This window comes from Zonotrichia leucophrys, chromosome 13 (assembly GCF_028769735.1).
Source record: "Zonotrichia leucophrys gambelii isolate GWCS_2022_RI chromosome 13, RI_Zleu_2.0, whole genome shotgun sequence".
NCBI classification, from domain to species: domain Eukaryota; kingdom Metazoa; phylum Chordata; class Aves; order Passeriformes; family Passerellidae; genus Zonotrichia; species Zonotrichia leucophrys.
The window spans coordinates 6298896-6318670 of NC_088183.1; the positions used below are offsets into that span (position 1 = coordinate 6298896).

The following is a 19775-nucleotide window of genomic DNA, read 5'->3' on the forward strand; positions in this document are numbered from 1 at the left end:
GTAAAAAGCTGAAATTTCCACCAGCACATGTGCGAAGTACTGGCCCTTTGTGCACCAGCAAGATGTGATGGCAGCTGGACAGGCTCCTCATCAGCTGCCCACACAGTTGCTTCTCTTTGCAGCCAGGCTCCAGCGATGTAGATTCAGCCTGGAAATCTGCATGTGCTTTGTGCTTGCCCCTGTAGGCCTTCAGTCTCAGAAGTCTGGACCGGGATTTTTAATTAACCCTGGAGAGGTGGAGAACAGCACCTTGTGCTTTTATCCCACAAACGATCTGCTCAGCCCAAATAAGTACTCTCATGCAGGGAAGGAGACTTGCCCCACTCTGAAGTGCTAGGAGAGATAAGAACTGAGATGCTCTCGGTGGTTTCTGAGCAGTGGGAGCAGATGCCAGAAGCTTCTGTGACTCACAAAATTTCACTCAGGTTTGGCAGCAGCCGCCTAAGAGGACGCAGGCAACTGGTCCCACCAGTCCCCTGGAGACTTGGGGCAGTGTGGACCTGCCCCTCACCTTCCACACCCTCCCATCCAAGTGGTGTTTCACAATTTCCTCCCGTGCCAGGGTTACCAGGGCAAGAAAAACACCTCCAAGCCGAACGTGACAGGACGACCAGGCACCTCCACTCCTCCCTCGCTGCCCAGGCAAAATGCCAAGGTGTTGGCATCCCCAGAGCCGCAGGCTGCTTGGACTTCTCCCAGGGGATATTTGGAAAATGTCAGAATAGAAACTTGTTGACAAAAATCTTGCAATGTTTCCATGCAGGCACGGCCTTGTGACCAGGTTCAAACACTCCAATTTCAGCAGTTCTGGTAGCACCAATGGGTTTTCAGGTCACAATGTGTGGTCATTCAGGAATGTATAAAAATAATAATTTTTAAAATGTCCTTTAAAAATAAAATCAAAATAAAAACATTTGGAAGAACCTACCTTTCCTCACATTATTTTTTAGATGGGACACTTTCAAATCCATGTATTTTTCCCTATGTGTTCAGGACCCACTTCCCAAATCTAGGATTTCCCCCTGGAAAAGGAACCCTGGCTCCAGGCCCAGCATTTGGGGTGTGTGGGATGCTCAAGGGAAGGGTTGTCAGGATGCAATCCCTCAGGCAATATGGATCACACCAAAACCCTCTCCAGCCAGCACGACGACCCCCAGAGCAGAGCTCCTGCCAGGAGCAACACCCCAAACCCACCACTTGTCCACAAATACCCCCACACAAGCTGAAACTTGATGGGGTGATGGCAAAAGGCAGATGGATTCTGCTTCCTCACCCTCATCCCTACTCCGAAGGGGGCTGGGGTGGGTTCAGCAGAGGCAGCCCCCTGAGCAGCTGGTCCTGCTCCCACCCTGGCCCTGGTGCAGGGCTCCTGTTCCCCTTTCTCCTCGCCCAGGAGGGGACACCCCAATGCAGGGATCCGGCTCTCCCTATCCCACACCCAGAACGGAGCATCCTCAGGGCAGGGGGCCCTGGGACAGAGCATTCCCGAGGCACCCCGGCCCAGGGCGGGGACACCCCGGGGTGGAGGGGGCGCAGGGCCAGCCCCGGGGGCGGGCAGGCTGCGGCCGGGGGCCCTGCCCGCGGCTCGGGGGTGCAGAGCACCCTCTCCCGGCGCTGCCTGTCAGCAGCTGCCGGACGTTTTTATTACTTTTTTTTTTAATTATTTTTTTTTCTGCCTGCCAGCTGGGGCGGCTCATCCCATTCCGTCCCGTCCCGTCCCGTCCCGGAGCCGCTCGCCGGGGGATGCCGCGCCCCGCGCCCCGCGGCTGAGCGGGTCCCGCCGGGGCTCCATGGGCTGCACCGGCAGCGCCCTGCGCTGCTGCCCCGTCGGTGCCGAGGTAGCGGCTGCGGGGGCTTTGGGCTGGGCTGGGCTTGGGCTGGGCTTCTCTCGGGGTCGGGCTCCGTGGGGTCGGGCTCTTGTGGGACCGAGTGCACACGTTGTCGGGGCTCGATGGAGTTGGGGTTCGCGCGGGGCTGATGTTTGCGGGGAGTCCTGCTCGCAGTGCTGGGGATGAGGGGTGCTGGGGCACCCGGCGTGGGTTCCTCCCTGTCCCGGGAGCGGTGGTGCCGGGCGGTGTGGCTGTCCCCGGCTGTGTGGGACCCCTCCGGCACTGTGGAGGGGGAGGTGGCAGCGGGGACAATGAAAGCTGGCAGCCACCCGTCCTCCTGCATCCTCCTGCACTCTGCTGCACCCCTCCAGGCTCACCCCGACATCACGGGGATTTTATAGTTAACGGGGTGCAGGATCTGGGATGATGATGCCTGTTGGAAATGCTGGTCCCATAGATGACAGGGATGGGTTCCCCCAGCTAGTCTTCTGCCAGCTTCCCACAGCATCCTCCCTGATCCCAAAGGCCGTGTCCCCTTGAGCTGAAGGCATCGCTCCTGTAGGGGAACACTCTGAGTCCCCTCAGATCTCAGCACGTTGCTCTGTACTGAAAAGCTCTTCAGCAAGGTCTGAAATTATCTGCTGATTGTTGTTATCATTGTTATTGTTATTATTTGATGTGCTCATGCTGCCCCAGTGCCTCACCACTGACCTCGGGAGATGTTTTTGCTGTTGGATGTGCTGTGCTTACTGCGGTTGGTGTTGTGATTGCTGGAGGGTGGCAGGGGAAGGAGGGAAGGCAGGAACACCCCTGGCACGGGTGGCCCTTTGCAGATCCAGCTGTGAGAGTCCCCACTTGGGAGCACAGAACCCACTGCAGGATGTGCATGGGGAGCAGGCACGGGGCTCACATGCATCCAACAAGTGCACTTTATTTACAGCACTTGCAGGCTTGGTCGCTTCTCCACATCATGGAAAAAATCCCACTCTATGCTATGCCATAAGATCAGATATTTCTGGTCTGGTTTGTGACTCTGAGAGCTCTCAAGAACAGGCAGAGGACAGGGTGAAACAACAGCCCCAAGGCCCCAGGTGCTGAGAGCCCCACATTTACCGAAACACGGAAATTTGTCATTTGCCTACAGACGTCTCCCTTCCTGCACTTGCCCGCGCTCGAGCTCTGCTCAGCCCTGTGTCACCAACAGTCATTACCCATAAACAGCCCTGCTGCTGTGACTGAAAGTCATTCTGAAAGAAGCACTTAAAATCCCTGTTATGGTTAAAAGGCATAAGGGCAGGCGTGGGGCCACTCCTGCCCATGTTCTCATGTCCAGAGTACCAAAAGGCAGGAGGAGAGACCTTCACCTTCCATGCTGATGGGTGGACTTGCAAAGTTGGTCCCTTGAGGTTGCTTAGGGTCAGGGGAGACTTCAGACCCCAGGGATAAGCCCATCCAGAAGTCATGTGCAATTCATGGGGCTGGGGACTCTAATGGGACTGGGGGCTGCAGAGGCTTTTGAAGCCAGTCCCAGGTTTGAGGTGACCTTGAGGAGCTGGTGCTGGGCTGGGTCTGGTGGGTGGATGACACACCAGGAGCCACTGTGTGCCCTGGGGGAGGTGCCTTGGCAGCCTCATCCTTCCCTGGCACCAGTCTGCGGGCAGCAGGGCGATAAGGGAGGCACAGAGAGAACCCAGCCCTGAGCTGTGGGTGCTGCCCCGGGGGTTTCCTTCCCCTTCAGCTCCATCCACCCCTGCTTGGCCACTCACGGTCACCGCTCGCGCTTTGGTCACGCTGCTGGCGTGAGAGAGGCCAAGGTGCCTTCCCAAAAGTCAGGGCTGAGGTTTGGCCGCCTTCCAGGGCTGGGGTGAATTTATTTTGAAGTGCTAGGAACTGTACGGAGCAGCAGGAGTCAGGGAAGGGTCAGAATGCAAAACTCGGGGCTGTCAACAGTGTGAAGTGTTTGCCTACAGTCTTCGGCGCAGATCTGACTGCAGGAGAGGTGATAATCACCTCCCAACACAGCCATCACCATCGCTGGAGGAAACACAGCAGCAGGGTTAGAGACAGGTCCCACGGAGCCGTGCCAGCATTGCCCTGGCAGCGCTGAGCATCTGCTGCAGGTCCTGGGAGGTGTTACAGTCATGGGCCAAATCCTGGCCCCCTTCTCCACAGCCACAAAGCAAAGCCTCCTCCCCAGGAGCAGAATCAGGATTTAAATACTCATTTCCTGCCTCTTTGTGATTTCCTTTGCTAGGTTGCATGGTTGAATTGCTTAATGTACTTGTAAAACAGGAAAAGAGGAAGAAAAATACAGTCCAAAACCCCACCTCACGCTAAGAGCTGAAGCAGAGGCTGCAGCCACCCCGGCTGCCCACACTGTGCCAGCTGCTCTGCACTGGTGCTCCCCACCCCAGAACCCTTGGAGATGACTCAGGTCCTGTTGGAAATCCCTATTAATCCATCCATAAACAGTTCTGCTCCAGACTATTAGAAATATTTAGTTCTAAGAATGTAGATACTTTTGGTTTTTCATAGCTGGAAGGTATTTTTGGCAGAGGTTTCCAAGAACTTACAGGATAAGCTACTCTGTGGATGGCCCCCACCTGCAGGATGTATCAGGCTGCTTTTTCCCTGGCCAAAGCTGTTCCAGCTGGAGCAATTCCCAACCTGCTCCTTGCACACACTGTGGATTCCAGGATGATTTTCCAGCTCTCCAAAATGCACCAGGCGATACCAGAGGTTTGGGCGCTGCAAAGCTTCTCTGGAAGTGACAGTGGAAAGTCCCTCCATATTTCAGAGCTTTCAGCCAAATTTTGCTGTTTGCCTCAGAGGTGGAGCTTTTATTGCAAAGGACAATTGAGTGCTTATGATTAAAATTAGCTCTAGATGCTATTTTAATTGCTCCTAGAGGTAGGAAGGTGCCTCACTCATAACCTCAGGGCAAGTATTTAGATTTGTCTGTTGATGCTGGTGAACCTGTTGCTCGCTTCACCTATTTCTGAGTTCAGGGCTGGTGTCTCAAATCACCTTCCTTTAGAGGCTGAGGGTCTCTGAGGTCCCATCCTGCTGGATTTGGGGTGTGGGGGAGAGGTGAAGATTCCCTGGGTGTGTGCTGGGGACATTGCCTGTGCTATGGAGGTGACCTGGGCTCTCTGTCTTCAGACATCACTTATGCCAGTGAGCAGGACAAATGGAGCAGAGGTGGTTTGGTTTGGGGGTTTGGGGTCCCTCCTGGAGGTGGTAACAGCATCCTGTTCTCAGCTCTGCTGAGATCACCCAAACCCCTTGAGGTGTGTGTCACCCCCTGTGTCAGCAGGGTCCTCCTACACAGACTTTGAAAAAAGAGGGGGGATATGGGGTGTGGGGCTAGGGGAGGAGGCTTTTTGTGACTCCTGTGATGCCCTCAGGACTGCAGAGCCTCGACTGTCTCATCCATCTCTCCCCTTGCCCCCCATCCCCTGACTTCAAATCCCATCACAGGACACGGGTACGGTAAATACCAGGGATGAGGTATGAGGTGGCATGAGCTGTGTCAGGGATTCCTGGGGACACTTTGCACTCAGGTGTGCCAGGATTCAGCAGCATCCCAGGGCACCCCTCGCTTTCTGGGTGAGCTGCATGGACAAGGAGAACGAGCCCTGTGAGCTCGGACTGCCGGCTGCCTCCTCGCCCCCTCGCCTGGGCCGCGTTCAACGCCGCGGCTGCTCATGCCATAGAAGGGAAGATAAAGCCGTGGCTTCCCAGAGCCTTGGAGCTCTCCTGCTCGCTGGAACTGCGCCTCCCCCCAGCTCCAGGAGGGGGGCTGCAGGGGAGGCGGGGACAGGGGCGGCTGTTTGCTTTCCCCTGCTTTTTCCCAAGCCAGGCTCCCTAATCCGGGCTGGATTTGGCCGCGCCGCTGAGCGGGGCCGAGCCGGGGAGCAGCCGGCACAGCGGGCACAGGGCTGCTCTCCTTAGGGATCGGGATTTTTAGGGACAGCTCTGCCGGGGGCTGGAGAGCATTTTAATTGCTCCTAGAGGTAGGAAGTTGCTTCACTCCGTGCCTTCAGGTGAATTTTCTCACCCCCCCGTGCACCTATGCAATATCCAGAAGCACATCTCAATGATGGGCATCAGGGACCAGATTTGCCCTCTGCCAGCGAGGCCGAGCCGAGAGCCTGCGAGCTTTGCTTCTATCTTTCAGCAACTGATAAAAATACATCCAGTCCTTTTTTCTTTTTTTTTTCTCCCATCCAAGTGACTAAATTAAACCCATGCAGGGCTGGAAGGCATCCCACGGAGCTGTGTTGCTGGAGGCAGCTCCCGGCTCTGGGTTATCTCAGCCCCGAGGCAGCAGCGGCAGCGTGCGGGGCTGTGCAGCGCATTCCTGCGCTCCTGAGCTCATTGCTTGGCCGCCTGCTCCCGCCTGCTGCCAGCCCTGCACAGGGGCTGGACCGTCTCTGATTTATGGCTATTTCTCATTTCTCACTCCTGCTCCAGCTGTGTCAAAGCCCATCTGTGTAAGGCCCTGGCAGAGCCCTGTGTTTGGGGGGCTGCAAGGTGCCAGGGACCAGACTGAGCTGAGCGTCCCAGGACAGGAGAAGGGTGGCAAGGGAGTGCCAAAGCTGGGGCCCTGCCAAGTGCTGCCTGCTCTCCCCCACCAAAAGTTTTGCTGCTGGAGCCCATTTTGCACCAGCACCGTGTCGGTGGGGGTGGCATCCCCCAGGTTTTCCAGCTGAATGCTACCTGGTGATCTGTCTGGGATGCAGGGAATTGGCATGAGCTTGAGGCTGCCTGATGGGCAGCACATGCACACCCATGGGTGCCCAGTGCTGGGAGAGGGCAAGGGGCTGGGGAGGGGCCGCTGCTCCCCCAGGACCTGTGTTTTAGCAGAGCTGATGGGGGCTCAGTGCAGGGTGTTCTCTGCCTGCAGCCACCTGCCCCACTCTGTTCCCCCCTGCTCCAGCCCCCTCTCTCTCTGCCAGAGACAGCTAAAAGCCCAGCAGCAGAGGGGATCGGCTTCCCAGGAGCTCTCAGCCTTGAAGACACAGAATGGTGAGGAAAAAAATGTGTTTTCCCCCTGCTTTGCCTTCTCAGAGTGATATTAAGGAAGCAGTGGTCAGGCCCCAGCATGGCACCAGGGAGAATGGGGAGGATGGAGGCGCATGCTGGTGCAGGAGGGCAAACAGGGCATCCCAGAGACAGCAGCATCCCCTCCTGTCAGTCAGACAGAACAGGAGACCCCAGAACAGGAGACCCGACAAGCTCTGTGTGCTCTCTGAGCCTGGCAGCACCATCCCAATTTGGACCAGAGAGATGGAGGGAGGTGTTTCTCCAGTGGGAGGAGGGCAGTGCTGAACCCGGCCCTAGCACTGGCAGGTTCAGCTGCCCAGGGTGTGCAGGCAGCCCAGCCAGGGGAGGCAGCCAGCGCTGCTTCAGCCGTGTTTGTCCCGCAGCCAATGCCTGCCTGCTTCCTGAGCACGGCGAGAAGGCAGCGCGGCCAGAGGAGTGGGCGGAGAGTGCCAGATTCCTCCGAGGCCAGGAGGAAGAGGAGGAGGAGCAGGATGGCGGCCGGGCAGGCACTGCCAGCATCTCCCAGGACATCGAGATCCAGGTGAGCTGGAAGAGCTGGTGCTGCTGGAGGCAGCAGCTGGGCATGGAGCATGACACCAGCCTGGTCTTCCCTGGCACATGCTGGGCTCTCCCATTTTTGGGAGAAGGACGGGTCTAAGAAAGGATGAGGAAGCTCTGCATCCCTTACACTGAGATTTCTTATCCAACTTCTTCCCAGGTGGAAAAGAGAAAAGAGCGGGAGCTGAAGGAACAGCTCGATGCCCTGAGGAGAGAGCACACAGAAACCCTGCAAGGTGTGTGCCAGGGCAGTGGGGCTCCCTGCAGTCCCCCTCTTCTGCTACTGCCCTGTCCCTTTGGCTGCCTCTGGGGCCATGGGGATGCTGTTCCCTGCTCTCCACCTCTGTGGGGCTCAGGTGGAGCCAGCTGCCCCAATGTCCCCACTCTGGTGGCACTCAGCTCATGTTCCCCCACAGAGCTCCAGGGAGCACACGAGCAGGAGAAGCTGCTGCTGACAGAGTCCCACCACAGGTCTGAGGCAGCCTTACAGGTACCAGCAGAGAAATCCCTGGGGAGGGGGGCTTGTGGAGGGCTGAGGACCATCTGCTGGTTCTGCCATGGTGCCCCACATGGCCACCTCAGTCCCTGGTGTGCTTGGGGACTGCACCAGCTCCTCCAGCCCTGGTGTTATTTGGGTACCACAGTCCAGAAAGCAACCCCAGATACCTCTCATTCTGCTTTTTCCCTGGTTCTCCTAGGAGAAAATTCAGGCACTGAATTCCCAGCTGAAATCCTTCCAGGACAGGATGAAGCGGGTGGAGGAGTCACTCCTGAGAACAGACTACAAGAAGCACATCCAGGTGCAGGGAGGGACCTGCTGTGGGTGCTGACCCAGAGCCAAGGGGCCTCTCTGATGGCCCCTGGCAGGGGGGCTGGAACCAGAGGGGAGCACAGGACAGCTGAAGGGGGGAGCAAAGCCTGTCCTGGGGGGTGTTGAGCTCCCTTGGACACAAGTGATGGCCCTGCAGGAGCACGGGAGCCCCAGCCCGTTCTGGGAGCAGGAGCTGGAGAGCCTGCACTTTGTCATCGAGATGAAGAACGAGCACATCCACGGCCTGGACAAGAAGCTGCTGCACCTGGAGATCGTGGTGGGTTGAAAGGGGGGGTCACACATGGGCTTTCCTCTTTTCAGCTCCTCTACCCACTTAAATTCTGCCCAGAAACTGCAGCTGGAGTAAAGGTGGACGGAGCCCATTTCCTCTCCTGGCCTGGGGAGGAGATGGGGGAGTAATGGGAAGATGGGAGAGCCACCACACCAACTTTTCACCCAAAATGGGGTGGCAGGGGGCTCAACAGTGCTTCCCAGCTCTCTCCTCACCCTCCTGCCCCCTTCCAGGAGGAGAGGAACCTTCAGCTGGAGGAGAAGGTGAAAACTCTCCAGCAGGAGAACGAGGACCTGCAAGTTCGCACCCAGAACCACTTGGTCATGGCGAGGTGAGCGCTGGTCCCACCCACGGGGGCACAGGTGACATCTCTGCACTGGGGGGGGACAGGTGCCAGTGCGGGAGCACCTCGCAGCCTGCGGTGCCACCGGGTGCTTTGCAGGGAGCAGAGGGGCTCGTGGGCACTCAGCCTGTGCCCTCAGCCTGTGCCCTGTGCCCGCAGGCAGCTCTCCGAGGAGCTCCAGGCGGCCCGCGGGGCTCTGGAGAAGGAGGCGCAGCTGCTGGACCAGGCTCGCCGGGAGAAGGAGGAGCTGCTGTACCGAGTGCTGCACGCCGGGGACGGCGCCGCCTTCCCCATGGCCACCGGCGAGGTGCCCCTCATCGCCACGTAGCACCGGCGGCACCGGGGACTGCGGGGCTGCCCTGCGAGCCCGGGGCTGCTCGCACCGGGGCTGCTCTCACCGGGGCTGCTCGCACCAGTGCCCCCAGTCGGGGCAGGGCTCCGGGCTGGCCGAGCCCTCAGGGCGCCTCACTGACCGCAGTGATGGAGCATTTCACAGCAGCGATGGAGCATTTCACGGCAGCGATGGAGCATTTCACAGCAGTGATGGAGCATTTCACGGGACATTTACTCCTGCATTTCCCCAGCCCATGTGGGGCTGCAGAGGGACCCTGGCCTCCCACCCACGCAGTCCCTGCACCCCTTGCTCTGGTGAGGGGGTGTCTGGGGGTGAAAGGGGTCAGCCAGGACACACAGACTTGCATTGGGCCAGATCTGACCCAGCACTTGGCTCTGAATATAAACAGCACCAGTGCTGCCCCAGGGCATGAGGACAATGAGGAGGCCACCAGGACAAGCACCAGGAGGATGAGGACGGCACTGGGGACATGGTGTTAACCTCACCAGGCAGGGCTCCCACCCTACTATTCCCATCAACTTCTCCACCTTCAGCAAATGTCTCCCAGGTACTGCTCCTGCAGCTCAGGCATGTCCCAGCTCACAAAGCCCTACTTGTCTCTGCTGCTCATCAGCAGCACCACCAGTCCCATCTCCTCCCCCAAAAGCTGGAGCAGCACATCAGGGAGCAGAGCATCCTCCCGGGGTACCAGGCTTTGGCAGGTCACACCCTCTGCTCCAGGCAGGGCATCCCCAGCAGGGAAGGTGCTGCCAGCATGGCTGTGGATCAGGGCTGGATGCACACAAGCACTTTCTCCTGGGTGCACCAGTGTGGTGGGAGCCACTGCTCTGGGGCTGTCACAGGCTGTCCCCTCCCTCCCCATGACTGTTTAACCAGAGCTGTGCATGTGGGTGTGGGTGTGCGTGGGTGTGTGTGCGTGTGGGTGTGTGTGTGTGCATGTGGGTGTGTGTGGGTATGTGTGGGTGTGTGTGTGGGTGTGTGTGTGCACCAGCCAAGGTGCTGCTGGCTGTAAGGATTACAGATCTGCAAAAAGCAGCAGCCTCAGCAATCCCATGTCAGTGGTTTGGGGGACTGGTGAAGGAGCATCCCAGAGTGGGGGTTTGTGTGCTCCACACCCCATACAGTGGGGAGAAGTGGAAGGGTGGGAGCTGGCACCACAAAGACTCAACAAAGAAGCTCCAGATGAGGCCCTTAAGGCTGATCCCCATTTTCCTGCCCCTTTTCCTCCATTTCAATGGGCTCCCTGCTCAGGGCAGACCCGGGCCCTCCCAGCATCAGGGCCACTGCATCAGCCACTTCCGTCCTTTGTGCTGACCCTAATCACAAACACAGCAGCTGAACGGGCAGCCAGGAAGGCAACGTGGATGTGGGGTCCAGCTCTGACCCACACACGCCCATGGGGTGGCCATAGGGGGAAATGGGGGAGCCTGTTGTGTCAGAACCATGTCCCACCAGGGCACCCTCTGCTCCCCACACCATCTGTGACTCCCTCACGTGCTGTAACACAAAGCAGGGATAGCCCAGCAAACCCTGCCTGGCTATGGCTGGAGGGATCAGGATTTTGGGACAAAGGGATGTGAGCTGGTGGGCTCTGGGATGGTGCTCTGGACACCTGGTACCACATCCCAGAACCCCAGAGGCAGATCCTGCGTGGGACTTGGAAGAATGTGCCCGACTCTGGGAAAGGGGACACTGGGAACTGAGGAGGAGGAATAAATGAGTGCAGAAAAGGACTTGCACACTGTGAAGGGGGGAAAGCCTGGACCAGTGGCAGTCATGAGGGGGATGATAACAGCTCAGGCTGGGTGCCCAGGTGAAATGGAGGGTCAGGGCAGCACAAGAGGCCTCTCCACCTCATTGTGAGCAGCTGAAGGAGCAGGGTGGGCAAGGGGCCTGTGGGGTGGCTGCAGGGAAAAGTTTCAAAAGAAAAACCAAAAACACAGCCCAGTAACAACAGCAAAACCACTTGGGTGCTTTATCCTCTCCAAAGAGAACTCTGTGTGCAGGGGCTCGCTGTGAGGATTTGGGGTGCTCAGGGAGGTTCACCAGGCTCGGGGCAGTGGCTCCTGCAGCTCTGGCAGGGCTGGGCCCCTCTGTGGGAGAGGAGCCACAGCCCAAGGGGCTTCCTGCCCCCCAGGCACACGATGGAGGGAGCCAGGCCCTTCCCTGCCCCCTGGGCACAGGATGGAGGGAGCCAGGCCCTTCCCTGCCCCCAGGCACAGGATGGAGGGAGCCAGGCGCTCAGGAACTGGCCAGCCCCTTTCATTGCCCCGGAGCAGATGGGCACAGGGCAGTGTCACGGGGCTCCAGGGCCACCTCCCTGGCTCTGCTTTGGGGCAGCTCCTGGGGACCTGTCCCTTCAGGCCAGGGGCTCTCAGTGCTGTGCCAGATCCCATAGCCAAAGTAAATGAGGAAACCTGGGAAAGAGCACAATAGGGTGTAAATGGGCTGCTTCTCTTCCTTCCCCTCCCAGCCACCGAGTGCTGCCCCCCTCCTTTGGGCCACACTTCAGAGGACACGGTGCTCCCACCACTGCTGGACATCAAGGGTCAGCATCTCCTCCCTCCCCACCACTGCTCAGAGCAACATTGGTGCCTCAAACCACCATCCCTCCCCCCAGAGGGGCTGGAGGCAGCCCCGGGGCCTCGGGAGGGGCCGTGCTCACCCGCAGCCATCCAGAGCAGGTACCGCAGCCAGGGGGCCGCGCTGAGCCGGGCCAGCAGCACCGCGTTGGTGGAGATGCTGACGAGAGGCAGGAAGGGCAGGCAGGGAACCTGCAGGGTAAATTCCACAGCTAAATGCAGCTCTTTGTTGCTCTGGCTGGTTGTCCACAGGCAAAGGGAAGCCCAGCCTGGCTGTGAGGCTCAGACATCCGAGCTGGGACTGCAGCCTGTGCTGGAGAGGGATGCTTGGGAGGGTGTTTTGCACTGCAGGATTTGAGATGAGAGGCTTGTGAAAGTAAGCCAAGGTGTTAGGGCCAGGTATCTTTTTACTGAAGAGCAGCTCTGGATTCCTCAGCAGGCACTGGGCTCAGCTGGGAGATGCCCCTTCCGCCCATGGGGGGAAGAGCCCTCGTGGTCCCTATGGAAAACCCCATGAGCCACAGGCTGCCTCCAGCAGTGCCTCATTAATGTGGATGCAGCAAAGATGTGCCTGACCTGCAGCAGAGGGAACAGCCCCAAATGGCCCTTTCCCCACAGGGCTGCAGCACCTGCCTGCTCTCTGTGCCCCAGGTCCTTGTTCCTGGGTACACCCTGAGGGTTGGGCTGGGTGCTCACCATGAAGGACGCCTTGTCCTGGCTCTGAGGCTGCCTCCAGATGAGAAGAGCTGCTGCCAGGATCCCCAGGAGAGGCAGGGCCAGAGCTGAGATGCACCAGGCACCCCCAGCCCGCAGGCAGGGCAGCCCAGCAGTGCTCACCCAGCCCAGGGCACAGGCCAGGGCAGCTGCAGAGGGACCACAGTGTCAGGGCAGCTCCCCTGGGCTGTGCCATCCCTCTGTCAGGCTGCTATGGGGGACAAATGACAACCAGGGGACACGGCTGGGTGGCTTCTCATGGTGGGTTTGGCTTTTCTCTCCCTCTGGGAGGTTTCCTGAGGTCCCACTGGGGCAGTGGGATGAGGGCAGGAAGGAGCCATGCAGCCCCTGCATCTGCTGCTGGGTGGTTTCCACCAGGCCAGCCCTTGCTACAGCAGGGATGTCCCCCCTGGGTCCCCCCAGGCAACTCCCTTAGAGCCCATCCACCATCCCAGACACACCTGCAGCTGTCAGAGCCCAGACCACCAGGGCAGAGGAGCGAGGGGTGGGATGGGGAGGTGGCTGCACCAGGTGGTTCCACCATGGCTGCACAGCTGGGACCTTCCCCACAGGAGTGTCCCGAGGGCCAGGCTCAGGCCGGTACCTGAGGAGCAGACACGGGGTGTCAGTGCACACAAACCTGCACCTGCCCTGTCCCAGAAGCTGGCTGAGCCCTGTCCCCTGTCCCAGCAGTCTCACCTGAGCAGCAGCACACAGGCAGCCACCATGGAGTAGGCCAGCAGTGTGCCAATGGACATGGTGTCAACCAGGGCTTTCAGGTCGAAGAGAAGGGCCAGGAGAGCTGGGGGGAAGAGAAGCCCTTACAGCCTCTGAGCAGAGCTGGCAGTGCTGCTGTGCCCACCTCAGTTCATACTCTCACTGCAACAGAACTTCAGTGGACTGGTGATGCTTTGGTCACTAGCACAAAGCATCCTGTCACCTCCTGCCTGGCAGTGCAGAGAGGCTGGGACTCCATCAAGGCCAAATGGTCCTCACCCACCATGAGATCTGTCTCTGGGTGAAGAGACAAGGCTCAAACAGCTGCAGGCAAGCTAGAGGGAAGGAGGACACCCACCAAGGCCTGCTCACAGCTGAGGGTGACCCAAGCACTCACCTACCTGCCACTGCCCCCGACACCAGAGTTGCCACCACCGGGCACTGATGGCGACTGACTTTGGCCAGAGGCTGGAAGAGGAGCCCATCCCGAGCCATCGCATACAGGATCCTTGGCATGGGGAACATGGAGCCCAGGAGGCTGCATGAGACAGGGGAGGAGATGGGGGAGAAGAGGAGAGGAATGCAGGAGGTGCCATCCTGCCTTTTTCCCCTCCAAGGGAGCTCCCATTCATCTGTTTGGCCCAGAACCTTCTCAAGACCATCTAACAACATCATCACCTTCCTCACCATCAGATGAGGGACAGTGTCAGGGAAGAGATGTCTGCAGTCACCTGTGCATGCCAGAACACCCCAGCCCACTCCTGTGGACATGGTGCCACCTGGCCATTTCCTTCAGTGGCCAAGGGCTTTGGCTGCTCTCCCTGATCAGGAAGGGCCAGGGTGGGAACATCTTTGTGTGGAAGGGATTTTAATCAAGCAGGAAAGGCAAGGAGGAATTCAGGAGGGAGGGGTTGGGGATAATATCTCCTGGATGTGTTCAGCTCCAGTAGCTGCTCTGAAGCACAGAAATGCCATCAGAGGGTGCCCCTCACCTGGTGGTCAGGGCACACAGTGACCCCACAGCCACAGCATACTTGGCACTGCTCCAGCCAATGTACTCAAAGGCCACTGGCAGAGGGCTCGTGGTGTCCAGGAGGTAGTAGGGCATCATCAGGGTGAGGGCAGCAGACACCCCAAAGTAGGCCAGGAAGCAGATGAGGAGGGAGAGAATGATGCCCATGGGGATGGATCTCTGCGGGTCCCTCACTTCTTCCCCTGGGGAGAACAAGCTCAGCTGTAGGAACAGAGGCTCATTTAATGTGCATGGCAGGCTAAGAGCCCAGCACAGGCTGGAGAGAAGATCCCATATCCCCCCAAGAGAGGACACAGAGACCTTCTAGCAAGGACCACTGGATGTTCTGGGCCCCAGGGATATTGGGATAGAGAACGTCTCTGCTCCAGGATTAGCCCAGACATTCCACGAGGACTCTTAGAAAGGGCAGGAGAGGGTGGCTGCAGCACAGAGCTGGGAATGTGCCCAATTCCCAGCCTCACACCAGTTCCCAGCACTGTGGGGACAGTCACTGCCAGCCCAGCCTGCAGGGAGGGTCCCACCAGCAGCACCCCCACCCCAGTTACCTGTGGTAGCAATGCAGTCAAATCCAACAAAGGCATAGAAACAGGCAGAGGCTCCAGCCAAGGTGCCAGTGAAGCCATAGGGCATGAAGCCTCCCACCCCAAAGGCACTGGTCCTGTTGTCAGCCATGGACTGGTTCCTGGGGAGGAGGAAGAAGAGCCAGGCAGTGCAGGGGGGTCAGTGCAAAGGGGTCCCAGGATGGGGTCAAGCTGAACATCCAGCCCCCTCAACCCACAGCATCAACCCAGCAGGGCTTAGGATTTTGTCTCTTTGACACATTGCCAACAGGGAGAAACAGAGAAAGTGGTGTCTCCTGGGATAAAGTGGTGTCCCCTGGGATAAAGTGGTGTCTCCTGGCATAAAGCACTGGGGGTCCGACTCCCCACCCCACTCTGAAGGCAGCACAGGGAGAGTGAAGCCCCTCATACCCAGCCTCGTGGGCAGCTGCCTGTGGCAGGTCATCCTCCCTGAGCCTCCAGTTGCTCATGTGGCCTTTGATGAAGCCACTCACTGTGACAAAGAGCAGGACGAGCACGTTGAGAGCTGTGAAGGCTTTGTTGACCATGGTGGACTCCTTCACTCCAAAGGAAAGAAGCGCTGGAGAATAAAAAATCAAAACTGGATGAGGTCCTGGATGACACCAGGGTAGACAGTCCTGGGGAGGGTGGAAAAGGGGGGCAGTGGTAAATTCAGGATATCTTGCAGATTTCCCCAGATTCCCTTTCCATTCTCCATTCTTTGCTCAGGGAAATGGCAAATCCTCACAGGGGTCAGCCCCATCCTGAAGAGCCCACAGTGAGGTGAGGAGCTCATCCTACCTGATGGAGGGTGGCACAGGGGGAAGCATCCTACCTGCCAGCAGGACCACCAGGCCAGCAGCAAAGGCATCTGGGTGCTCTGCCAGCCCCACAGAGCTCATGGCTGCGTGAGCACCCAAAAACCTCCCCATCCTCTTGCCCAGGAGCTGGTCAAAGGTAGCACTCCAGGCCCGGGCAACGCTGGCAGTACCTGGGGAGAAGGGGATGGCTGTGTGATGAGGTGATGGCTCAAAAGACACCCAGCAAAGCCACCAACACATGGTGGGAGGGATCAAGAGGGCCTTGTACCGATGACATAGGACAGCAGCAGGTTCCATCCAGCCAGGAAGGCGCAGAGCTCTCCCACTGTCACGTAGCTGTACAGGTAGGCAGAGCCAGCCAGGGGCACACGCGCCCCCAGCTCGGCGTAGCACAGCCCTGCCAGGGCAGACACCACGGCTGCAATCAGGAAAGAGAGCACGATGCTCGGGCCAGAGCTGGTTTTGGCCACCTCCCCTGCCAGGACGTAGACCCCAGCCCCCAGCGTGCTGCCCACCCCCAGGGCAGCCAGGTCCAGGGGCGAGAGGCAGCGGCGCAGGCTGGAGTCCCCCGGGCCGGCCGGGACTCGCTTCCTGCGGGACAGCAGCCGGGGAACGGAGCGCAGCCGGCTCCAGCACGGCACCTGCAGGACGGGAGAGCAGCAGCGGTGAGGGCACTGTGTGCTGCCACACTGTGTGCTGCCCCACTGTTCTGCAGAAATAAACAAAACTCCACAACTTTTGTGAAAGTTGTAAAGCTGGAATGTTTATTACAGCGCAGGACACATGTGGGAATCATTCGCCTAAAATGACATGCGTACCTCTGGGAACTTCAGGTCCCTTTTTATCCCCCTCTCAAATCTATATGCATACAATTTCACAATATGTTCATACAGATTCATTTTTACGAATTTTGCGTGACATTTGCAGCTGGTTCTTCTTTATCAGAAAGAATTCCTAGGTCAGGTTGACCTGCTCTCACAGCAGCCTCTGTCTCTCTCTATCACCTTCTGTCTCCCCCCCTTCATCTCTGTCTTTCACTGAAGCAGTGTCTCTGAGCCCAGGCTTTTGCAGTCAGACTACACTGCAAGCTACATGCTTAAAGATGTACATTCCACCTAAATCAAAATGGATTTCTACCCTGGAAAATTTCTACTCTGCCTCACCCACTGACCACCCTGATGTGACACAAACCCAGCCTCAGTGGTGGCCTTGCAGCTCCCACCATCCCCAGTGCTCCTGGACTCGCTGGGTGCTGCCTGCTCTCTGTCCCTGCCAGTAAAACAGCCCATTTTGGACAAGAAGGTGCTCAAGCAGCTGTGCTGCTCTCTCATCCCCAGTGACAAATGCAGCTATGCATGTCCAATTTGAGAGAGGGGACAAGGACAAGTGTTTGACCCCCCTGCTGGCTCAGAAGGTCCTGTTGCTGCAGCACCCTCAGCAGGGACACACAGTCAGGATTATCCCAGCTTTGACACTGAAACTATTTGAAATACAGAACCCATGCCAGACAAGGAAGGATGGGAGATGCTCTGCTCCTGGAAATTGCCTTGAAGTGCACCAGGGAGGACCCACCTGCTCAGCTGGAGATGCTCCCTGTAACTGTGGGTCAGTGGCACAGCTCAGGGGGATCCCCTGGGCCATCAGCCTGTGCAGTAATGCTTTGGTTTCTGGAGGCACCAATGGGGATGTCAGCCTGGCAGAAACCCCAAATTGTGTGACATCTGTGCTCAGGGGAAGCTGTGCTTGGTATGCCATGCCATGCCTGGGATTTGTGTCCCCCATCCCGCACATCCTTTCCCAGGAGCTCCAGGACTGGAGAACCTGATCCACATCCCATGGTACTGCCAGGACCTCCAGGTCACCCCACAGCAAAGCAAGGCCGTGCCACACACTCCAAATGCCATCATCTGCTCCTTCCATGGGGGGACACCCCGGGCAGTGGCACATCCCTGTGGCACAGGGGACATGCGATCCCTGCTGTGGCCTGGAACTGGAGGGGACAGGGACAGCCCTGCCCGCAGCCAGACCCGCAGGATGAGGCGTCCCTGGTGTCGCAGGGAGCTCCAATGCCCAGGACAATGCAGTGCCCCGGGGGTGAGGAGGAGCCGCCCCCAGCATCTCCCACCCTCTGCACAGCCCCAGTCCCGCCCAGGACACCAAACCCCGGCGATTTTCCCCTCTCCTGCAAACAAAAGACTCACCGTAGCCATCCTTTGCTCCAGAACGAGCTGCTGAGGACAGGGAGCACCAGGAATGCCCCCTGAGGCTGTCCCCTTAAATCCCTTCTGGGAGCACCCTGGCCCTCCCCCTGCTGACCACCGCTCCGGCCTGCACAATGGGAAATCTATGCAGAAATATTTTTCCCACAACGCCTTCCAAATCATACACACAGCCTGCAATGCTAATAGGCTCAGAGGTATTATTGAAGGGGTTTAATTCACTTTTCCAAGCTCCCTGGGCAGGTGAAAAGGGGAATTCTTTCCCTCTGTCCCTGCTCCTTGCACCAGGACCCACATCTCAGTCTGTGGAGCTGTTTTGGAGGAAATTCAGGCAGAGAGGAGCAGTAACAAGGCTGGGTTGGGGTTTAGGGATATGTACACCTACAGCTATGACTGACCCCAGCTGCCCCTGGGGAACACAGAAGGATGTGAAATGGATTGCAGCAGCAAGGCACAGGAGCACAGACCCAGCTCCATGGGATATCTGCAGCAGAATGTCCAGCTGAAACTCCCCAGAGCAAAATCCTGAGGCTGCTTGCACTTCCCTGGGATCTGGGCATTCCTGGGGTGCAGCTCACAGGGGCTGAGCAGAGGAGGGCAAGCAGGACAGGGGTAAATCCAGGGCTGGGCCTAAATGAGGGCACAGGGCTGTGTGGGTGGGGGTCCCAGGTGAGGGTCCCTGGGGCCAGAAGGGCACATGAGTGTCCTTGGGCACCAGCACAGCTGCTCTGCACGGCTGCACCAGGCAAGGAGAGGCTATGGAGGAAGTGATGGGGTGACCTGGTTGGTCATCAGCATCCTGGGAGAAGAGGACCAAGTCTGGGCTCTGAGGAGAGGTTGGGAAAAGTCTTTTCATGTGATTTTGGTTTGATTTTATTATAGATAGTGCTCAGGTTGAGTCTGCTTACAGTATTTTGAGACAAAAACCTCTCAGGCTGTGGCTCAGCCCATTCTCTGGCTTTCAGCTTGCAAGGAGCAGAGGAAGGGAGCGGGAGCCGTGGAGGAGCAAAGCAAGAAAGGATCCAGAGCATCCAAAGCATAGAGGTACACTCTGTCCTGGCTCTATGGGGCAGCCCCATATCCAGAGACCCTATGAGCACCTCTGGGGCAGGGTGGCTCAGCACACGAGCCAGGGAGAGCAGGGCTGTTGTCCCACATTGCAGCACAGCCTGAACAAAGCTGTGCTTGTCTCCCACGCCATCTCACATGAGCGAGGTCTCCAGATACCAGTGCCAGCCCAGGGGAACATTGCTCTGAGGGGAAAACAGGGCAGGAAGGAGCAGCCAGTGCTGGGAGGCCGTGAGGGTCTCACCCTGCCAGGGGAGCACAGTCCTGTGGCTGCATGCCAGCCATCCTGGGGGCTGTGCTGCCCCACACAGGCAGGGCTGAGCAGCTCAGCTGCCTTGAGAGACGCCCAGGCCAGTGGGTACCACCAGGGCTGGGATGCCTGGAAGGTTACACACCAGCAGCCTTCAGCATTTCCAGGAGTCCCTTGGGGTTTTCTGCTCTGGCCGGTGTCACACAGCACCGCCTGTGGCTCCTGGGACGCCCCGCCAGCTCCTCCAGCCCTGCCACTAGCTGGGTGGTGGCAAAGAAGGTTAAACGTGGGTGAGGCGGGGAAGGAAACGGCCTCAGGGCAGTGCAGGCAGCGGTACAGCCTGCCAGGAGCATCCTGGAGAGCCTCAGGCTGCATCTCATCCGTGTCTGCAGCACGGGAAGAGAAGACTGAGGGCAAAACCAGCTCATCATTCCAGCCCGCGTCCTGCCCTGTGGGTGCTCATTGCAGAGCCTTGGTCAGCACCTCCCTCCTTAAGCGGGTCCTGGGGGACCAAGGTCAGGCCGTTTGTCCCTACTCAGACTCCTGCAGAGGGTCAGGGACGGACATTTCCCAG

General features: G+C 58.4%; 2 protein-coding genes across 3 annotated transcripts; one reads left to right on the forward strand and one right to left on the reverse strand.

Annotated features, from left to right (window-relative positions):
• The first annotated feature begins 1683 nt into the window (after positions 1–1683).
• CCDC69 (coiled-coil domain containing 69) lies at positions 1684–11171 on the forward strand. Of its 2 annotated transcripts, none has more exons than XM_064724823.1 (9): positions 1684–1838; positions 6791–6860; positions 7262–7419; positions 7597–7672; positions 7853–7926; positions 8135–8236; positions 8405–8524; positions 8773–8870; positions 9046–11171. In XM_064724823.1, the coding sequence occupies exons 1-9, from the start codon at positions 1791–1793 to the stop codon at positions 9647–9649; spliced, it is 1350 nt and encodes a 449-aa protein (XP_064580893.1). In that variant the 5' UTR covers positions 1684–1790; the 3' UTR covers positions 9650–11171. The 2 variants fall into 2 exon arrangements, with proteins under 2 accessions (XP_064580893.1, XP_064580894.1); XM_064724824.1 differs by having other exon boundaries at positions 9042–9346.
• A 328-nt stretch (positions 11172–11499) lies between these two features.
• Positions 11500–17874, reverse strand: LOC135453867 (cationic amino acid transporter 2-like). The gene is made up of 12 exons (XM_064725334.1): positions 17866–17874; positions 15933–16305; positions 15679–15834; positions 15255–15423; positions 14829–14965; positions 14243–14465; positions 13652–13788; positions 13233–13335; positions 12995–13137; positions 12516–12682; positions 11903–12011; positions 11500–11654 (listed from the first exon to the last, which is right to left on the reverse strand). The coding sequence occupies exons 1-12, from the start codon at positions 17872–17874 to the stop codon at positions 11500–11502; spliced, it is 1881 nt and encodes a 626-aa protein (XP_064581404.1).
• Positions 17875–19775: the final 1901 nt, after the last annotated feature.

What these genes read in the sequence shown, in the direction of transcription:
- CCDC69 (XM_064724823.1), top strand. Translation starts at nt 1,791, where the DNA reads ATGGGCTGCACCGGCAGCGCCCTGCGCTGCTGCCCCGTCGGTGCCGAG. An exon ending in GCTGCCCCGTCGGTGCCGAG is followed by an intron (nt 1,839 to 6,790) that starts GTAGCGGCTGCG and finishes TCTCTCTGCCAG; the next exon opens with AGACAGCTAAAAGCCCAGCA. An exon ending in CCCAGGACATCGAGATCCAG is followed by an intron (nt 7,420 to 7,596) that starts GTGAGCTGGAAG and finishes ACTTCTTCCCAG; the next exon opens with GTGGAAAAGAGAAAAGAGCG.
- LOC135453867 (XM_064725334.1), bottom strand. An exon ending in TGACTGCATTGCTACCACAG is followed by an intron (nt 14,466 to 14,828) that starts GTAACTGGGGTG and finishes TGTTCTCCCCAG; the next exon opens with GGGAAGAAGTGAGGGACCCG. An exon ending in CCTGCTCTGGATGGCTGCGG is followed by an intron (nt 11,655 to 11,902) that starts GTGAGCACGGCC and finishes GCTCTTTCCCAG; the next exon opens with GTTTCCTCATTTACTTTGGC.